This window comes from Capricornis sumatraensis, chromosome 16 (genome assembly GCF_032405125.1).
Source record: "Capricornis sumatraensis isolate serow.1 chromosome 16, serow.2, whole genome shotgun sequence".
Lineage (NCBI taxonomy): Eukaryota > Metazoa > Chordata > Mammalia > Artiodactyla > Bovidae > Capricornis > Capricornis sumatraensis.
The window spans coordinates 77,917,279-77,937,619 of record NC_091084.1 but is presented as its reverse complement, the minus strand read 5'-3'; the positions used below and the strand labels follow the sequence as shown (position 1 = coordinate 77,937,619).

The following is a 20,341-nucleotide window of genomic DNA, read 5'->3' as shown; positions in this document are numbered from 1 at the left end:
ACTGAAACAAAAGTCTCTTCCTTCTCTGCGCCAGGTTCTAAGTGTTGTTTGATTTAGAAAGTATGAGCTGGGACTGAAAGGTCGAGGACAATGCTTTTTTTCTTTTTGCCCCTGATAACCTGTGGCCTGGTAGTCACTTTAGTAACTGTTCGTTTATGCAATAAGTATTTATTGAGCATCTCATATGTATCCTGCTCTGACTAGACAAGGATCAAAAACTGTCCTGGCTCCTGAACTCACTGGAGGTCTATATTCTGGTGAAGGAGATTAAAAGATAAATTCCAGTTAATTATAAGTATTACAAGACGCTGCAGTAGGAATAAAGGGGGGGGGGGGGACGGGTAAATTTAAATAGAGGTCAGAGAAGGTGTTTCCGAGGAGCAGTTAACCTTGAATGAATGAGTGCATGAATAACCCCCTGATGGGTACATTATTCAGACTCATCTAGGTTTTGCTGGTCATTAGATTGTTTATTTATAGTTGGACTATAAAGAAAGCTGAGCTCTGAAGAACTGATGCTTTTGAACTGTGGTGCTAGAGACGACTCTTGAGAGTCCCTTGGACGGCAAGCAAGGAGATCCAACCAGTCCATCCTAAAGGAAATCAGTCCTGAATATTCATTGGAAGGATTGATGCGGAAACTGAAACTCCAATACTTTGGCCACCTAATGCGAAGAACTGACTCTTTGGAAAAAACCCTGATGCTGGGAAAGATTGAAGGCAGGAGGAGAAGGAGACGACAGAGGATGAGATGGTTGGATGGCATCACCGACGCGCTGGACAAGAGTTTGAGTAAACTCCGGGAGTTGGTGATGGACAGGGAGGCCTGACGTGCTGCAGTCCATGGGGTCGCAAAGAGTTGGACACGACTGAGCGACTGAACTGAACTGAGATTATGATTCTGACGCTGAATATCCTTTGGACCTTACATTGCTGATCCCAAAAGCTCAAGTGCAGAGGCAAGAACATCGAGGAATCCTGTTACAATTCCTTTTATTCCTCTGACCTTGCCCTGGCGGACAGGGTCAGGCCCCATTGCCACGCCCATTCTTCCCCACCCGGAAGCTCTCTGCCTGCGCAAGCGCAGGAGAAATGGCCTGTTCTAGCGGAGGGCTGGGGAATCCCAGCACTAAACGCGTGCGCCCGGGCCCGTAAGCCCCGCCCCGACGTCTGCGCCGGCTCGCGAGCGCCTGCCGTTTCTGAGGGCGGGGCGGTGGGCGGGGACTGAGCGGGGAGGCGCGCCCCGGAGCGTGCGTGCGCGCGCGCCGCGGGCGGGCCAGTGAAGCCGGCGGCCCTGGCACGTGACCCGGGACCGGCTCGGTCGCTTGGTGGCTCGGTCTGTCTGTCCGTCCGCGGGTGCCATCATGGCGGACGCGGCCAGTCAGGTGCTCCTGGGCTCCGGTCTCACCATCCTGTCCCAGCCGCTCATGTACGTGAAGGTGCTCATCCAGGTATGAGTCGTCGCCATTCCCTCCCCCATTCGGCACCCTGTTCGGTGGCCGCTGCCCAGGGCGCCCGAGGACCGGCTCCAGCCTTCCGGGCCTTCAGTCTCCTGGGATGCTGCTGCTCCGTCTTTGCTGCTCGCCCCTTCCTTCCTCGCAGGGACGACTCCCGTCGTCCGCGGAGCTCCCACTGCCCGTGGGCCTTCCCGAGGTCTCGCCTTCCAGCCGAGCCGTGAGGCCCGCTCCTTTCCCGGTAGCCCAACTGCCGCCCTGCCTCGCCCTGCTCTGCCCGGTGGCTCCCCTGAACTTTGTTTTCTCTTCCACGAGGTCGATCCTGGCCGGGCGCCGCCAAGGACTTCCCAACCTTTCCCCTCTCCGCTCCTCTGAAATGAGCGTTCTTCTCTTGTCCCCGGCCCCAAACGCAAGATGTGAAATCTGTTAAAGACAAATTTGAGATTTAAGGGGAGCTCACGTTTTATTAGCTTTTGTTTCCTCTTTTTCTTCTTCTTCTTCCTTTTTTTTTCTTTTGGCTGCTGTTATTGCTGCTTTTCTGTTCCGAGATTTTAGCACCAGATACCCAGAGAAACACAGGGAGCTCATTCAGAAGTGATAATCAAGTGGTTGCTGAGTCAAATTCCAGAAGGACGCACTGAGCGCTCTCCAACAGCAGCGCATGTGGCTCATGACAGTGAAAATCCCACCTGTCAGAGCTGGACATCAGCTCAGCCCGAAGTTTTGTTAGAGAGTTTTAAGTATATGTATTAGTTTCTAGTCTTCTGTGAAATAATTCTTAAGGGGTATTTTCTATTCACAGGCAGGTATGCCAGGTTTTGTAGAAAGCAATGGCACCCCACTCCAGTACTCTTACCTGGAAAATCTCATGAATGGAGGAGCCTGGAAGGCTGCAGTCCATGGGGTCGCTGAGGGTTGGACATGACTGAGCGACTTCACTTTCCCTTTTCACTTTCATGCATTGGAGAAGGAAATGGCAACCCACTCCAGTGTTCTTGCCTGGAGAATCCCAGGGACGGGGGAGCCTGGTGGGCTGCCGTCTGTGGGGTTGCACAGAGTCAGACACTACTGAAGTGACTTAGCAGCATGCCAGGTTTTAACTGACGACAGTGTTTTCAATTGCCTTTCTAGATTTCCCTGGACAGGTCTTTAATTTTTGAAACTTTTGTTGAGTGTTGAGGTCATTACATCATGCATGGTACCAAGGATAGAAGCCCTGTCCCCGCCATCCACCTTTCTGTCAAAAGTAGGCATGACACTAGGGAAGGCCCCATTTCTTACTTTTGAGTTTATGATACTCATTCATACAACATGTTGCTGAGTTGACCCATGTGGATTCAGAACCTATAAATAAAAAACTATTGTAAAATGAGTTACTTAAATTAAGAACAGTGGGGGGACTTCCCTGGTGGTCCAGTGGCTAAGTCTTGGAGACCCAGGGGGATCCTTGATCAGGGAGCTAGATCCTGCATGCCACAACAAAGATTGCTACTGCTAAGACCTGGCGGCTGCTGCTGCTGCTAAGTCGCTTAAGTCGTGCCCAACTCTGTGCGACCCCAGAGACCGCAGCCCACCAGGCTCCTCCGTCCATGGGATTTTCCAGGCAAGAGTACTGGAGTGGGTTGCCATTGCCTTCTCCAAGACCTGGCACAGCCAAGTAAATAAATATTTTTTTAATTAAGAACAAAGGGAATTCTCTGGAGGTCCATGCTTTCACTGCCAAGGGCCAAGGTTCAGCCCCTGATCAGGGAACTAAGGTCCCCACAAGCTGCATAACGTGGCCAAAAAATACAAAAAGAACAAATCTTTGAAATGTACTCTGACATCTAAAACAGAATTGGCACATTTTTAGCTAGATAATATCCGAGATGAAAGCATTTTGCCATAAATCTGGTATAAGCCCATTACCCAGTCATTATCCAGGAGGCAAGATTTTCTAGTGACAGTCAGAACTGTTGCCTCAGAAACTCCTTAATCCTGATTGCACAACATCCTTGTGTTGCCAAGTGTCTCAAGGGTTTTGGTGAAATTCCCAAATACTCAGTTTTAAAAATAGTTGTGCTGTGAGCTTTTCCGGAGTTCTTCAGTTGAATAGGTTGAGAACCACAGCAATAGAGAGTCAAGACCATGTCCAGCAGCATTCATTCACTCAAGGATCTCTTTGGCACTAAAGACTCTGAATATATTGTAGAGAGAACATGATGAAATTAACTCTAAAATGGCCTTCATTAGATTTTTCATGACTGTCTGCTCCTTTAATACAGACTTAACTTATAATTGTTTCCCAAATGAATTATCAAGCTGTATCTGTGTTTGCCGGTGAGTGGTTTGTCTTTCTAGCCAAATATGAAGTTGACACTGACTTAGTCATCTCACTTTGTCCAAATATTAAAAAAAATAATAATAATGCTAGATTTTCTTTAGAAAACACTTTTGAGCATCCTCAGTGAACTGTAGCTTTCCTAACACAAAAATTCCCTTATTCTCTTTTCAGTTTAATACTAGTCTATCTCAGCTACATGTTTTTGTTTTTGTTTTTGTTTTTTGTAGAATGTGAACCGAAAGAAAACTTGGAGTTTATTGAAACCAGTCTTAATCAAGTGCCAAAATTTAAAACAAAACAAGACCAAAAAAAAAAAGGACGGGGTGATAACTTCATTACTGTCTTGGAAAACATACACTGCATTTTAACTTGTGTTAAAAATTATAACCCTAAATTTGTTCTTTATTCAAGACCTTGCAACCCAAGCATTCCTGGGAATGTTGCCTAGTATTGATATATCTTCTTATTTTCAAAGGTGGGATATGAGCCTCTTGCTCCAACAGTGGGACGAAATATTTTTGGGCGGCAAGTCTGTCAACTTCCTGGTCTCTTTTGTTATGGTGAGTGTCTTTTGGTTTATTTAGAATTGGATGACATTGGCAAGTGTGATAGCAGGAGTCACTGAAAAAAATATATAGAAAGCATGTTCTCTTGAAATTTCTGTTTGACCATTCCTTTCAGCTAGAATGTAAATCTCTGATTTGTGTTCTTAGCTCAGCACATTGCGAGCATTGATGGGAAGCGTGGATTGTTCACAGGCTTAACGCCAAGACTGTGTTCAGGCGTCCTTGGAACTGTGGTCCATGGTAAAGTTTTACAGGTAAGAAAATACCTGTACAGATAAGAAAATCCATCTTCCCATAGATTTAAATTAGCTTTTAATGACAGTTTGTCCTACTGATTAAGAGCAATTGCAAAGATATATTTATATCCATGGCTTTTCTTCCTCTTGAAAAACATGTACTTGAAATACTCATTGTTAATTCTTTCCTGGGAAGCAAGGAGAATTTGTCTAAAATGAAATAATTGATTTTGATCTACACAAGCTTCCTCTGGACCAGGTGTTCTGAGCATAAATTAAGTGCACTTATTTGAGCTCCTGAATAGCTTACTTGGGGCTTCCTTCATTAGTAAAGAATATGCCTGCAGTGGGGGAGATGGGATAGGAGCCTCACGTTCAATCCCTCGGTTGGGAAGAGCCTCTGGAGAAGGAAATGGCCACCTACTCCAGCATTCTTGCCTGGAAAATCCCACTGACAGAGAAGCCTGGCGGGCTGCAGTCCACAGAGTTGTAGTCGAACTTGACTTAAAGACTAAGCGTTCGTGCATAACTCATCTTATTTCTTCGAAAGACGAAGGAAGCTGGTTAAAACATACATTTCTGGTCTTATTTGCCTTTTATTCCTAGTGTCACTCCTAGTAAAATATTTTCTGTGGCACACTTTTTTTTTTTTTAACTTAACAAGATAAACGTTAAAGTCGGGATAGTGTTTATTTACAGGAAGAGGCAGGGAGACCAGGCATGGGATACTAGGGTAATGGAAATGATTTTCCCTGACCTGGATCACGGCCTTGTGGATATTTGCCATTTAATTATTTGTTCCACTGTGCATTTGTCTTTTGTACACTCTCTGTTTTTGTGTTATACTGCGTAAATTTGAATGTTTGCTTTTTAAGAAAACCTCACCCAAGTGTGTGCATTGACTATAACGTTAATGGTTACTTTTGAGAAGAGGGAAGGAAATGAAGGGTGGAACTTTAGCTGTATCTGTGGCAGTTTATTTTACAAAGGCAAGAAATTTTAAGCAGAAAGGTCAAAATGTTAACATCTGTTTAAGCTTAGTAGGCGACACATAGGTAATGAATCGTTTCCTTAATTATTCTGTGTTTGAGTTGTTTCGTAAAGTGTTTTTAAAAACATCACAGTTACTATCTTTCGTGGTTATCCTTCTGCTTTGCTGTGTTCTTTTAACTTTAGATACTTAGACGGTACTTGTCTCCCAGTTGCGCCAGATACACTGTGGGTCAGCAGAATTGCCTCTTGGTGTATTTGTGGAGGTGTTATACATAAAAATTCTGTACCATTTAGAACAGTTTGTGGGAAGGTTGTTCAGTATGTCTAGGGTTGAGAATATAAAATTAATTAATGGATTTTCTTGTTCATTATTCTGTCTCCCACTGGCACCAAAGATATATTACCTTCTGTGCTCTAGTTCTTAAAAGTGTAGCAGTATTTGCTAACCAAATCTATGTAGTATTTTCAACCTATATATCAAATGTGTTAAATTCCAAATGTTTGCAAACCATTTATTTCAGGCAGTACTTGGTACAGTCCTCCATGCACTTTTTAAAGTAGCTTTAACAGTGCCCCAGTTCTACCGGATAAAAATATGTTATCATTTGATGAGCAAATCATGATTCTGTTGAACGGTTTCATGATCTGATTAGCTTAGATTTTAAATTCTCTTCAGACTTTGTTGAGTCGATTTGGAGAGGTTTTCCAGTCAGTTCTTCTTGTGGAAGCTGTTTTGTTATTCATTATACTTACTCTTGTCATCATGCCTGTGGACTGATGAGCCACTGTTTTGGGTGGCCCTTGGGTCAGGGTCACCCAAAACGGTATTCCAGTATTCTGGCCTGGAGAATTCCACGCACTGCATAGTCCATGGGGTCGCAAAGAGCTGGACACAGCTGAGCGACTTTGACGTGGGTCAGAGTGATGGAGTGTTAATGGACTGATATTTTTGGGCGTGGATTACTACTCTCTTTTCCAGCCACACTGTTATCTGATGCAGTGAAAGTGTTGCTGTTACCCAAGTGAGGTTTAGATTTTTTTTCAATCTGTGCTGCAGACACTGTGTGGAATCTTAGTTCTCCAACCAGGAAAAACGCGTGCCTCTTGCACTGGAAGCCAGAGCCTTCGCCACTGGATCTCCAGGGAAGTTTTCATGTGGGAAACCGGTTGCCATCTAGTTCAAGGAGGTTAATGTGTAGGCTTAGAGCAAGAGTGACATTACTCTTGTAATTACTCTTGAATTACTCAAGTTCTTTTATATAAAGGAAAAGTAAGACAAACTCGAGGTAGGCAGGTATCTGGAATATGTGTTCACACGTAGCCAAGTGAAATAGAACAGGGTCTTGGTACTACACTTAGAATCAAAAGCAGTTTACACAGTCAAGAAGAAAGCCCAATTTAGGATTGACGAGACTGTTTTAGAGTTTGTTAGAGTTCTGTATATCTGAACAAGAATTAAATTGAAATCTGTTCAGGATAATGTAGAAGAAACAGTTGAAAATTTTATTAACAGTGAAATGCAAAGTCTAGAAATGAGTGAGAATTTTTAAAGATGTCTCAAACTTAGAATTAATTTCTGGCCAAGGATCTGGAATTTGGCCCCAAACCATCATTTCATTTTGTGATGTTTGTCCTCTTCCCTCTGATTTTCTTTTTAAGAAATGCAGTTCTTTTTGCAAAAGACAGGAGTCTATTTTAAACCTCGTTTTGTCTAGGAAGTCAGTTGTGTGTTCTTATATTTCGCCTAGCCCATCTTCTGTTTCTGAAATATCCCACAAGTAATATTTCCTCTTCCAGTGCAGCCTAAGCTCTGGCAGTTTCATGTATCTTTGCCAGAATTAAGAAAGCATCTTCTCTCTTGTTTGGCTCAGAAACAGTCAAATTCAAAAGGAAAAGTGAGGCAGGTTTAGCTATTCTGACTTGGTACCAGTTCTCTGTTCTTTGTACAGGAAGGAAAGCATCTTGCCCTAATTTGGTTTGGGCCTGAGTTTTTCCATGAAAAAGTCCTGAGGCTTTTTCTGTAGCCGTAGTACTCTGAGTGTGTGCTAAATTGTTTCACTTGTGTCTGATTCTTTGCCTGTCAGACACCTCTGTCCCTGGGATTCTCCAGGTCAGAATACTGGGAGTGGGTTGCCGTGCCCTCCTCCCATGGATCTTCTGACTCAGGGATCAAACCTGCGTCTCCTGAATTGATGGGCAGGCTCTTTACTACTAGCGCCACTTGGGAAGCACTGTTTTAACGAGTTTATTTTATTAGTGTGTGTTTAGTAAATCATGCTCTTGGAGTTTTGTTTTGTTTTCCTTTTTCTTCTCTTAAAATACTTATGTAATTTATTTGGCTGCACCTAGTCTTCGTTGCAGCATGTGAGATCTTTTAATTGCAGCCTGCGAGCTCTTAGTTGGAGTGGGAGGAGCTAGTTCCCTGATCAGAACCTGGGCCCTGTGCTGGGAGCGTGGAGTCTTAACCACTGGACTACCTGGGAAGCCCCTCCTTTTTCTTCCTTTAGATGTGAGTTTTGTGAGTTACCCGATCAGTATGTTAAACTTAGCAACAGGATCATCTGAAAGACGCTTGTTAATGTTAATATTTCCAAATGTTAATTAGAAAGAGAAGTGAATGGGAAATTTACAGCCCCATCCCCCCAAAATCAACCATTTTAATTTCTGCCGATGAATAGGGTTTTCCTTTTATGTCCTGTCTCAGCGACACTACGATAGACCTAATCATTCTTTTCTTTTCTCTTCCTTTGTAGCATTACCAGGAGTGCGACAAGGCTGAGGTATGTTGAAGCCGGTGTGTATGCTTGAGCCCGTTTTCCCCGCAAGCCGCTGCTGTTTGTTGTCCTCTTTAGGAAAAGGGACGAGCAGTCAGCTTTCCTTTTATCATGGAGAATGTTTTTATACAGGGTGGCCACCAGTGTGACCAGTTCTGTTGAAAACCATCACGATAGCAATCTTTCGTTTTGATTTCCAGGAGTCAGGATCTGGAAATGTACAGAAAGAAGTTTCATCTTCCTTTGACCGGGTTATCAAGGAGGTGAGATGATTATGATCTCTCTGAATCAGAGCAGAGTGGCAGTTATGGAATCAGGACCATCAGGCCCGTATGTTCAGTGTTCCAAGGGAAATTAAACCTTCGATTTAATATGGGCTTTAGTGCATGCAGAACAGAAAGAAAAACGCATTGCTTGCTGTCTGGAATTGCTGCATTTCCAGGAAACATATTTTGCCCACTCATTTCATCTTTAATATTGAAGAGGTTTCTATTGAAACTTCTTATAATAGAGTTGAAAATCTCTGGCCCAAAAGTGTTAACATATAGTAGCCAAGGCCCTGCATGTGATGGACACTATATATCTAGAAATGCTTTTACAACATCATTCTGACTTTGAAATGCCCTCATGATTCATTTCCCACCCCTATCTTCTGCCATTGGAGTTGGTTGCATGCCTAACTTAATAATACTCTTTTTTATTTCTTAGTCTTGACATTATTTGATTGTCGATAGTAAGGTCATGATTTTCAGTAAAAGCTGCCTTCAAAAACATACTGTGGCTTTCTGGATGGCACAGTGGTAGAGAATCCACCTGCCAGTGCAGGAGCCTCAAGAGATTTGGGTTCGATCCCTGGGTCGGAAAGATCCCCTGGAAAAGGAAATGGCAACCCACTCCAGTATTCTTGCCTAGGAAATCCCATGGACAGAGGAGCCTGCTGGGCTACAGTCCGTGGGGTCACAAAGAGTCGGACACAACTGAGTAGTGACTGAGCAAGGAGCAGAGAGATACACGTATTAATATGTGTTTGGTATTTTCTTAACTGCATTGAGTTCATCCGGCAGCTCTTTAGAGCTACCATTAGAATAGAGGTGAGGGACCTCTTAACTGAGTGCAAACATGAATGGCAGACCTTCTGTATTTACAGCCTACCTCCAAGTATGTGGTTGAATTTTCTCACTAACCTCTTTACAGAATCCTGGGTAAGAAAGATAAGCTGGGATAAATACAGGAGCTCCAGGATACTGCGTAGTTGGTTACAGGGTTTTGGTCGGAAAACCCGAACCAAAGTTGTTCTGCTGTCCTCAAGATGTTGGTGTTGATTAAACAGAGCCTGACATTTGCCTAATGTAGACATCAGAGTCTCTGAAATCACTCGCAATGAGAGAGCCGCTTAATAATCTAAACACAGTGCTCCGAGTTTTATTCCAGCCAGGTTACCACACCTCCTGCATTTCCAGCACAGACCGCCAGGGAAGTCCCTTTACCTGTTTCTTTGCTTTTGTTTTTCTTTGAGATGATAGTAGAAATCTGCTTTACAGGGTCGTTGTGAGACGTGACATTGAAACCCCTGAGTGGAAGCTGGGCTAGAACGAGGTTGTGTCATAAGCACCCTATTGGGGCTGCTCATCCTGACTCCAGGAAGGGCCTCCAGGAAGGGCAGGAGTGCTGTGCCACCACTTTCTTACCCTTCAGTGCCCACCCACGTGACTTCTTACAGGAATGTCAGTGTCGTTTTTTCAGATTTCACAAGTGTGTGTGTTGATTGTTTCTAGACGACTCGGGAGATGATGGCCCGTTCTGCTGCTACCCTCATCACGCACCCCTTCCACGGTAGGTGCGCAGCGGGCAGCTGAGATTCGGCTGTTTATCTCTCTCTATCGTGACCTCTCCTGTCTACGTCCATAGGTGGACACGAGAGTTCACTAAAGTGCCTTGCCTGTGTGTTTTTGGTTTGCTTGTTTTCGTTTTTATCCAGTTTACCCAGATACCAAAAGTGTCTGTAGGTGGGCAAACCTTTTTTTTTCAGGGCTATTAAAATTTATCTGGATGTAGGTTAAAAATCTTTCCTCTGTATTCTTTAGTGATCACTCTGAGATCTATGGTACAATTCATTGGCAGAGAATCCAAGTACTGGTAAGTGTTTCTGTTTTCAAGTGTTACGGAGATCTGTTAATGCCAAATACTTTACATGTCTGTGATGCCTTAGAGCTTGCAAAGCAAATTCATATATCTTATATCATTTGACCTACACACCCCCACACACACCCCCCACACACACACACCCCCGAAGCTAGAATTCACCCTAACTCCATGTGACTACACCCTTAGGTAGCAGTATCTCCCCTTCTGTTTCTGAATTCATCTGTCTTTGCGGAATGAGGAGGGTAGAAAGCGGAGGGGGCTGGGGGTGTGACCTTGTCCAAAGTGGCAGTTGAACCTTGTAATCTGAATGTACTTTATCTTTCCTCCTTCTAAACCCAGTGGACTTTGTGACTCCATAGCAACAATCTATCGGGAAGAGGGCATCCTAGGATTTTTTGCGTGAGTAAATTACTGATTTGTGGGTATGATTTTTGTGGGAGTAGGAAGCTTTAATGAGAATGAGGACATGACTCCTTGTTTCAGCCTCAGGGAAAATGTACTCTCTGGGTTTATTTCATGTTAAACTGTGTTTTGGCCCCTCTGACTTAAATGTTCTTGCAAGAGATCCCAAACTTTTGCTCTGCACATCTGAAATGGTTGAAAGGAGAGGGTTTTTTTAATTAATAAATTCATCCCAAGTTTCTACCCTCATAGTAAGTTCTCAGTTGCTATACAGTTGATAAAATGAGGAAAGTTCATTTTGGAAAAATGGAAAGCTGTCTAATAGGCGTCTTTCTTATCCTCAGAGTGTGTTTGTGCACCGTGTTCATTCCCTTGAATTTACTTGAGAGGAACTTAGGCTAAAGTAAATTACTACCTTAGTTCTGTTAATGACAAAAGCTGCATTCTTAACTAAATGGTCCTTTTTAATTTTCAGTGTTTCTACATCATTGATTTTTTTGCGTATCATAACTATTCTGGGAAATAGACAAGATAGCTATTATTATTCTCATTTTAGAGATTAAAAAAAACAAAACTGATGCTCTGGGAAGTTGATTTGCTGATAAGTGGTAGAAGTGGCATTTAATCCTTGGTCTTCAGTCTGAGAGGTAACCTTTGTCCCGTTGCTCCACACTGCCTCGCCTAGCTTACCTAGGCCCTGGAAATGTGTTTTCTGATGCCTCTCACCTGTGTCCATGTTTGGGCCATTTTCATTTGTCATTTTTCTCATCTTTTGCATGGCCAAGTTTGGATATCAAGTAGTCTAGCAGTAATCATATTTATATTTAAGTCTCTTCTCTGAAGTAGGCAAATTATTTGCCTCCCTGATTATAGTTATTAATAGTAAAAGTTGAGCCATTGGCCATAGCTTAGAGGGATGTAGCCTTTAAAATTCTCGTTTTAAAAATGAGAATACAGGTCATTAGAGATTAGCTCCAAGAACAGTTGTATTAATTAGAATGAACTGGTTACGTTCTGGCATTCGGTTCCTTTCGGTTCTCTAGAATGTTTTAAAATCTATTTATTTTTTAATTGAAGGATAAATAAATTATTGTATGATTTATATAAATGAATATAAATGAGTGGATTATCTTTCAACTGATCAGCCCTCTTGGTGCTTGTTTTCGTTGCTTCTTCATGCAGGGGTCTTATTCCTCGCCTCCTCGGCGACATCATTTCCTTGTGGCTCTGTAACTCGCTGGCCTACCTCGTCAATACCTATGCACTGGACAGTGGGGTAGGTTGGGCTCCTGATGAGATGCGCTGGCACTGACTTCTCAGTCCCCGCCTGGCAGCTAGCTAAGATGGCAGTTGGTGATATGAGACTCACCATTATATAGCTAAATATTAATGGTCAGATTTTCAGAGGCTAGTGGAATGATCTACACTGCTTACCTCAGAGAGAGGCACCTGGAAAGGGTCTGGCAGGGTGAGCCTAAGCTTCTGCAAGGAGATTGCTTCTTTATTGATGCCTAATGTTAGAAGAATTCTATCGTATATTCAGGGGTTTCATCTAATTGGAAGTGCTAAGGCGACTCTTACATTGCACTTGGTTACTGGAGTATAGAGCCTGATCTTCCCCACAGTGTCTGGGACACAGCTGGGGGTATACAGAAGGAGTGACTTGGCCCTAAGAGTACCATCAACGTGGTTTCCGGGAGATGTATTTCTAGGACATGGGAAAAGATTCCCAATCTCACTTCCTGGTGCTTTTGAAATCCTGAGGCCATTGTATTAGTTCCTAGAAGCCATCCTAGTCTTACATGAACTTGCCTGTTAATGTTGAGTCAAGGTGATCATTTTGACCACTTCTAGCCAGTCTTTTATGTTTTCATCCTGTAAATTAATTTTCAGGTTGTCAAAGAACTTGAATTCTGAAATAGACTGTTTTGATATGGGGAGGACAATTAGCTATTAATATCAGCTTAATTTTCTCACTCTTTCTAATAAAGGCTTTTTTCCTATTACAGGTTTCCACCATGAATGAAATGAAGAGTTATTCCCAAGCTGTCACAGGAGTAAGTTTTTAACCTCTTAACCTTTGAGTAGTAGTTTTGTTTTCTTTGAAATTCAGAATGTGTCATTACTGTTCTTTGGTCAGAGGTATGAACAACCCAGTGTCCCTGCATCACAGGAGCAGAAATAACAAACCCACATGGTTTGGCGCTGGTCAGCTTCCAGTGGGGTCAGCGGGCATTTCTCAACGCAGACCTGCCCCTCTTCCTTCTGTGTCCTGCTGAACGTACACTGAGCACTTCAGTCTCTTCGCTCATGTGGAGCCTTCCAGTGGTTGACTTTTGAAGTAGCTTCCATTGTCTTTGGAAAGATGTTTATGTTTTCTTGTTTTCTTCAGGGCTGTTTTGAAATGCTTATTGTACTTAGTTTTAAATGTTGAAGTTCAGTTGTATTTGAATGAGGCTCAGTCACAGAATAAGAGAAGTCTTCTGACCTTTGGTGAAAAGGTTGCATGGTAAGAGGAGAAACATCTCCAGACTCCAAAATGCGTAATTTAGTCTTAACCTGGGATACAGAGAAAGCAAAAGCAGTGTTGGCGCATTTGACCGCAGCGGCACTAGGACTAAGCGTGAGGAAGGAGAAACACAAGAGAGGCCAGGCGTGAGTCGATAACTGAGCTGTTTTTCCCTCTTGACAGTTTTTTGCCAGCATGTTGACCTATCCCTTTGTGCTTGTCTCTAATCTTATGGCTGTCAACAACTGTGGGTAAGTGCCTTGCGTTTCTTATCCTAGTAATTGGCTGCCTGTATGCCTGACAGGCAGAGCAGTCCTGGTAGAAATTTGGCAAGGATAAGTATAGGTGATGCTATGGATAGATTCCTAATTCTTTTCTGTCTGCCCCATACACCAGCAGTGCCATCAATTTATATTATAAGCAGTCTCTTCATATCCTGTTTTGAACTAGAGAAGGGCACAAATAATATTTTTCAAGTACTTATAAATAGTTTGCACTTGCCAGTAGTCTAGGTTCTTTTCTGAAAATAGTGGAATAATGATCAGATTACTCTCGCATCCTTTCCTTATATTAATCCTATCCTCTCTTATGAACGTTACGAAAGGTATGTTAGGGATTGAATGACAGCCTGTACCTGTTTTTCATCAGGGCTTCATGGAAAAAGTGTTTTAAAGTAAGAAAAGCAGAAAATTTGGTTGAAAATGGAAAGTTTCTCGACCTTTCATGTATTGACTGGGAAGGAGGGCTGGGGGTGGGGATGGACACCGCTGATTTCCACACGCCAGGTGACTACCAGATTGGACAGAAGCACAGTTACCATGTTCTGTTTGTTCTGTGATTTGCGGATCGGCTGCCACGTTGTAGCCCAGAGCAGGCGTGAAGGATGAGAGAAGTGTGTTCTTGTCATTTGCAGTTTTTTTAGAGAAGTGGCTTCCCTGTGGCTCAGTCGATAAAGAGTCTGCCCACAATGCCGGAGACCTGGGTTTGATCCCTGGGTCGAGAAGATCCCCTAGAGAAGGAAATGGAACCCACTCCAGTATTCTTATCTGGAGAATTCCATGGACAGAGGAGCCTGGTGGACTGTAGTCCATGGGGTCACAAAGAGCCAGGCACAACTAAGTCCCTAACTTTCACTTTCAGAGAAGACAAGGGTAGGAGTTACGCCTGAGTAAGAGCATGTAGTCACCGCAGTTTCAGATCACTATCCATTGTCATGTTTGGAGTCTTTTGAACACCACATAGTTTTAAATTCCCTTTCTCAGCTCTTTAATCATATAATTACTATGTTCTAGTAATTAGTAATTAGCTCTAGTAATTAGAGCTTCCCTGGTGGCTCACATGGTAAAGCATCTGCCTATAATGGGGAGACCCGGGTTCGATCCCTAGGTTGGGAAGATCTCCTGGAGAAGGAAATGGTGACCCACTCCAATATTCTTGCCTGGAGAATCCCACGGACGGAGGAGCATGGTAGGCTACAGTCCATGAGGTTGCAAAGAGTCGGACACGACTGAGCGAGCTTCACAGAGAATTTCATTTGTCCACTAATCAAAGCCTAGATGTTTTGGAAACTACATAACTAAAGTTTCTCTTTATGTGTTGAATCAAAACCTAAACGCAAGAAAGTGGGATCTGTTTTGGGTGCTCAGTCTTCCCCCTGTACCAACAGAATCTGTCTCTACAGAACTGCTAAAATTGCTGCTCAGGGAACCTTCCAGGCAGAATATTTCGACCAAGATCTATTGAGCTCTTGAGAGAATGTTTTATAAATATTGACTTCGGTAACTAATCCCTTTTTCTATTTCAGGCTTGCTGGTGGATGCCCTCCCTACGCCCCAGTGTATTCTTCTTGGATAGATTGCTGGTGCATGCTACAGAAAGAGGTACTTCTCTCTCATTCTCTCTCTTGCCCTCCCTCCCTCTCTCTGCCTCCCTCCCTCCCTCCTCCTCCCCTCCTCATATTTTCGGGAGTTTTTTTGCTTGTTTTCTTAAAAGTCTCTGGGATCCCAGGTTAATTCTTACAGGTTATCCTTTAGTTACCCCAGTTAAATGCATCCTTCTCAGTGGCCCATATGTCGCTCTGGCATAGCTGTAAAATATGCTGCTTAGAAAGAATCAGGAGGTGAAGGAGGAAGAATTCCTGGATGTGACCTGGAACCCATTTGAGTGGTTGCATTCGAGTTACAAATAAGGTCTGGGCAGTCAGTTATTCTGGTTATTAAAATGATGCCCTGGATTTCAGATTACTTTTTCCAACCTCATCTTCTTGTAACTTGTCAGGATATATTCTGAAATTTATTTTCTAATATATTTAGAGAAGCTGAGAAATAGTTGTTTGTTTACAACATTATTTGCCGCCTTGCTGTCAGCGGAGCTGCTCTCTCGATTCTGCAGTCACATTAGTGGATACGATGCCCAGATTCCAGTGTGTTCTTTGCTTTTGCTATGGGGTAGGTCATCTCCAACCAAAAATTCTTGATCAGTCTAGGCAGAGCTTTAATAGGAACCAAAATAATGAGTGGCTGTGCCCTAAATTTAACATGGAGTCACTGAGAGTGGCCATCAGTTGAAAGCTGTTTTTGAGTGGGAAGCACTTTGTAGAGGACTGTGAAGGAAAGTGTTTGAGGAAGCTCTTTGTTGCACGCTGTTAGAGCACTGTGACACCGATGAGAAAGGCCTTTTGTTCCCGGGGCTTAGGCTTCCCAGCCTGAGCTCTGAATGTAGAGGCCTAAGCTGGGGGGCTTTTGCTCAGTGGACCCGACAAGCCCCTCTGTGAACCCAGGCCAGGACACTTGGATGGTTGCCAGACAGCCCTAGGACATGAACATTCAACCCTCTGCTATAGAAAGAAACCAAATAGAAAATTATTAGGGTATCAGACACTTTACGGTTGAACCTTTAAGTGCTTAAGACAACAGCAAATGTTAACTGATCATTCACTGTATACGAGGCATCATGCTAAGAGTTCTCCATGTTTCAGCTCATGCAACCCTCAAAATAACCTTGTGAGGAGAGAGACTATACTTTACTGTTCCGCCTCACATATGAAGAAGCTGGGACTTTGAACAGTTAAATGATGCCAGTTGTGTAGCCCACGGCCACACAGCTTGTATTTGGGAGAGCAGGATCTACGTGCAGGCTGTCTAACTTAGAGTCTGCTCAGTTAAACTCACAACATGACTACTTTAATTATTAGATTTTATAAGTACTCCCTAGAGAGCTGACCTTCCGTTCAAAACATAAAAGCTGACATGGGGACTTCCCCGGTGGTCCAGAGGTTGACTCCGCACTTACACGGCAAGGGGCACGAGTTCCAACCCGGATCAGGTGTGCAGCCGAAAAAAAAATACAAATAGGAGCTGGCGCTTACTGCGTGTTAGGACTGTTCACGACCCTTGATATGAATTGACACACTTGATGGCCCAGCTAACTAGCAAACAGCAGAGCCAGAATCTGCCTAGGAAGATCTGTCTAAATAAGAAATCCTTGCCTTTATCCACGTGTCAAAATGGTAGGTAGTTCCACAGAGGCTCAGCTTGCGTCAGAGATGACACGTTGCGGGTCATTTCGTCGTTTCGTTTCCCAGAAATATGTCCAGTTGGATGTCTTTGCTGCTTTGGACTAGCTGACCTCATTTTCACACTAGACTTTATTTGTATTTATTTTATTTTTCTTTCAGGGAAATATGAGCCGAGGAAATAGCTTGTTTTTCCGGAAGGTCCCCTTTGGGAAGACTTACTGTTGTGACCTGAGAATGTTAATTTGAAGATGTGGGGCAGGGACAGTGACATTTCTATAGTCCCAGATGCACAGAATTATGGGAGAGAATGTTGATTTCTATACAGTGTGGCGCGCTTTTTTAAATAATCATTTAATCTTGGGAAAATGGAGGTGTTTGGTGTCTGCCTTTTTTGTTCTTTTTCCCAGCACATGATTTACCACTGATCCTCCCCCTGAAATGGGACATTTTTACCCCAGGTTATTTTACTTAAGAAGTTGCATTTACCTAAAGGTACCGGCAAGTTGTCACGCAGTTTGAGTCTCAATGTTTTGTAAAATGAAGAGAGTACAGTCCCATGAAGAAAGAGAAGTAATTCTGTAAAACTTAAGAAAATGAATAAGGCAAATGATACGGAAAGTTATAAATTACCTTTTCTTTGGTAGACCACAAAACTCAGCGGCATCCACTGGAACCTGCCTCCCACCATATTATTCTTAGCACATTCAATTAACCCTGTCTCATACCTCACAGAAAGAACAATACACACCTAACCTGCCCTAGAAAATCTGCACGCTGTTATTGCGAAGCAAGAAATTGTGTTGCCAACAACAAGAAAAAAGGACAGTTACAGAGAATTAGCAGGATTTGGAAAGGAAGTGTAATGTCTCCTTTTTGCCCCTCAAAGAAGTTCTTACTGTCATGTAAAGTATGGAAAGCAAATACTGTAGCGTTACTTGCCAGTCCCTAAATCACATCATCATACAGTTCTAATTGTATATAATCTTTTGTTCTTCAGTTTTTTATTTTGTTTGCATTTTGTCATTGCAGAAGGTGAGTAGTTTTTCATTCCTCATGACACCCTTGGAAGGTGTACTTGTAATCTCACGTCTGACGGTGCAGACTTACACCCATAAGATTCTTAGACTATTGACCAGCTTGCATGTCATACCCTCAGTTAGGCATGTTAACATTCATAGTAGGGGAAAAAAATCATTTTAGAAGGAAATAAATTGTCACTCAAACACAAAGCTCTTATTTTACTCAGGCCTTTTCCAAGCAGGTTATAATGCTCTTAAAATGAGAAAGCATTTGGTTTTACTTATTTAAATAATCCACTGGGTTGTTGCCAAATGAGTAAACGCTTCATTTGCTGTTTCTCAGAAGAATTCGCTACTTCCCGTCAAAGCAGCAGCACCCACAGTGTTAGACTGAGCACGCAGGGTCTCCTCTCCTCACCCCCACACCCCGAGTTTAAGAATATAGCCTGAAGCTCGTGAGTAGCATAACTTACCTTGAAATGTCTTTGATGTCTCTTTGTCTCAAAAAGCAATGTAAATTTTATATTCTATTCAATATTATCTGCATTTGTTTTAATATAAAAATGTTTTGCATTACCTACTTTTTTTTCCCCCCCAAAAAATCTTCAAGTAAAGACGATCTAGGAAACTGCCATGTTTATGACCTGTGGCTTCTGTCTTCACACACGCCTGCCTAGTTGGGGAGCTGGTCTGACTATGAGAACCAGTCTTCCACCAGAGGGCGCCAAGGCTCCGGTTTTGCCTTTGAAAGTTGGGCAAAGTTGTGGAAAGTTTCACGGAGGCCTGGGATTAATCAGCACACTGGCTGATCCAGCTCACTGCATCCAAGCTATCCATCCGATAAGGGTGCTACACCTGTGCCTAGTTGTTCGGTTGTGTCCAGCTCTCTGTGACCCCATGGACTGTAGCCCCCCCAGGCTCCTCTGTCCATGGGATCTTTCAGGCGAGAGGACTACATCTCTGGTCCTCCATGAAATTTTATAAGCCATTAACATACTCAGAAGTTTATTCCGGGGCTGGTAAATGCAGGTAGGTAGGTGCTCTTAAGATACACACAAAAGAAATAATGAACTGACTCGTATGTAAATCGTGTAAACCTAGATAAGGATTATCTTGTAGGCTGTACTTGTGAAACTGGCACAGCTGGTTTGCCTTGGCGGGGCTGGGCTCAGTTGCCAGGAAATATTCCCCCTGGGGAGTGTGCTGGTCACTGAAGCTTGACTGAAGGAGAGAATGTGGGGTTTCCTGGAACTTTGGGTGCTTGTAAAAGTACCAGGCTATACAGACAACTTTAGGATGAAAGAAACTTTAAACCCAGTCCTGTGTCCCAGCTTCTCATGTTGCCTAAACATACCATAATTCTGCTATAATTTCCTCCTCTAGAAACGTCCTCCTTCCCTCTCTCCCTTGAAGTGTTCCCTATGTGGTAAAATTCAGTTCTAGGGCCGTCTCTTTGTGAAGTCTCTCTTAAGTCCTCTCAGCTGGACAAGAACTTTGCCTTCAAACGCTTCCTCCCCCAAGGCTTGTAATGATATTGCCAACTAAGCTGACAGAAGGGAAGCTGCACCCCACGCTGAGTTCAGGGCTTATAGAGCAGTGGCGTCACTTCCCTCTGATCTGAAAATCTGTGGGAAAAAACTATATTGATTCCTTTAAAACAGGCCCACGGAAACAGCAGCCTCCCCGGGCTTTGTAGGAAAAGTGTAGCTGGTGAAGTGAGTGCGTGAAGTTGGTCAGTTTAAGGTGCCGTGCGTGGCAGACAAGGGAAGCGAGGAGAACAATGGTCGTGACTGTCCCGCCTGCCATGTAAGCTTTTGGTACAGTAGGTATGTCCACTTTAGAAATAAAGAAAATGAGACCCAAGTAACTCATTCAGAATTATATAGCTAGTATGTTTCAGAGCCAAGTTCAAACCTGAGTCACATTCCAAGGCATGTTTGCTGCTCCCTAGGAGCAATGAAATGCCGAGAGAAAGTAGTCAGTCAGCCGAATGGTAAGGGGTTCATCCATCTGAGGACAAGTGCCCTCCCTCTTAGTCAAATCAGTGAACCAAAGAAAAGAACCTTCTGCAGAATAGTGTAAAGCAGTCTTTGATCAGAAGAGACCTGTTTTTTTGCCTCTGCAGAATGATAAATAGGTGAAGCAACTGAAGACAGAAATGATCACCATTGCTTTCCTAGGCTACTGGGATTTATACAGCTCGGACACTTACTGTATGGGAAGGCTTTATTCCTATGGGTACATCAGTCCAGTGTATTGGAACTCCTACTCCATCTGAAGGCTAACGGTTTTTGAAAGTGATTTATTTACATGTCAGCTCACTGGATTCTCTTTCTTTGCCTCGGCTCATGGGATCTTAGTTCTGTAACTAGAGGTGAAACCTGGACTCTCAGCAGTGAAAGC

General features: G+C 43.3%; 1 protein-coding gene across 2 annotated transcripts; it reads left to right on the top strand.

Moving 5' to 3' along the window:
* The first annotated feature begins 1,297 nt into the window (after nucleotides 1-1,297).
* MTCH2 (mitochondrial carrier 2) lies at nucleotides 1,298-18,555 on the top strand. Of its 2 annotated transcripts, XM_068988279.1 has the most exons (13): nucleotides 1,298-1,451; nucleotides 4,253-4,337; nucleotides 4,491-4,597; nucleotides 8,326-8,352; nucleotides 8,547-8,609; nucleotides 10,122-10,179; nucleotides 10,431-10,482; nucleotides 10,831-10,890; nucleotides 12,076-12,169; nucleotides 12,903-12,950; nucleotides 13,586-13,653; nucleotides 15,207-15,282; nucleotides 17,079-18,555. In XM_068988279.1, exons 1-13 carry the CDS (start codon nucleotides 1,365-1,367, stop codon nucleotides 17,163-17,165), a joined length of 912 nt encoding a protein of 303 aa, XP_068844380.1. In that variant the 5' UTR covers nucleotides 1,298-1,364; the 3' UTR covers nucleotides 17,166-18,555. The 2 variants fall into 2 exon arrangements, with proteins under 2 accessions (XP_068844380.1, XP_068844381.1); XM_068988280.1 differs by lacking the exon at nucleotides 8,326-8,352.
* The last annotated feature ends 1,786 nt before the right edge of the window (nucleotides 18,556-20,341 follow it).

Coding starts and splice junctions, on each gene's coding strand:
- MTCH2 (XM_068988279.1), top strand. CDS start 1,365: ATGGCGGACGCGGCCAGTCAGGTGCTCCTGGGCTCCGGTCTCACCATC. Junction 8,353..8,546: donor AGGAGTGCGACAAGGCTGAG/GTATGTTGAAGC, acceptor TTTGATTTCCAG/GAGTCAGGATCTGGAAATGT. Junction 8,610..10,121: donor TTGACCGGGTTATCAAGGAG/GTGAGATGATTA, acceptor GATTGTTTCTAG/ACGACTCGGGAGATGATGGC.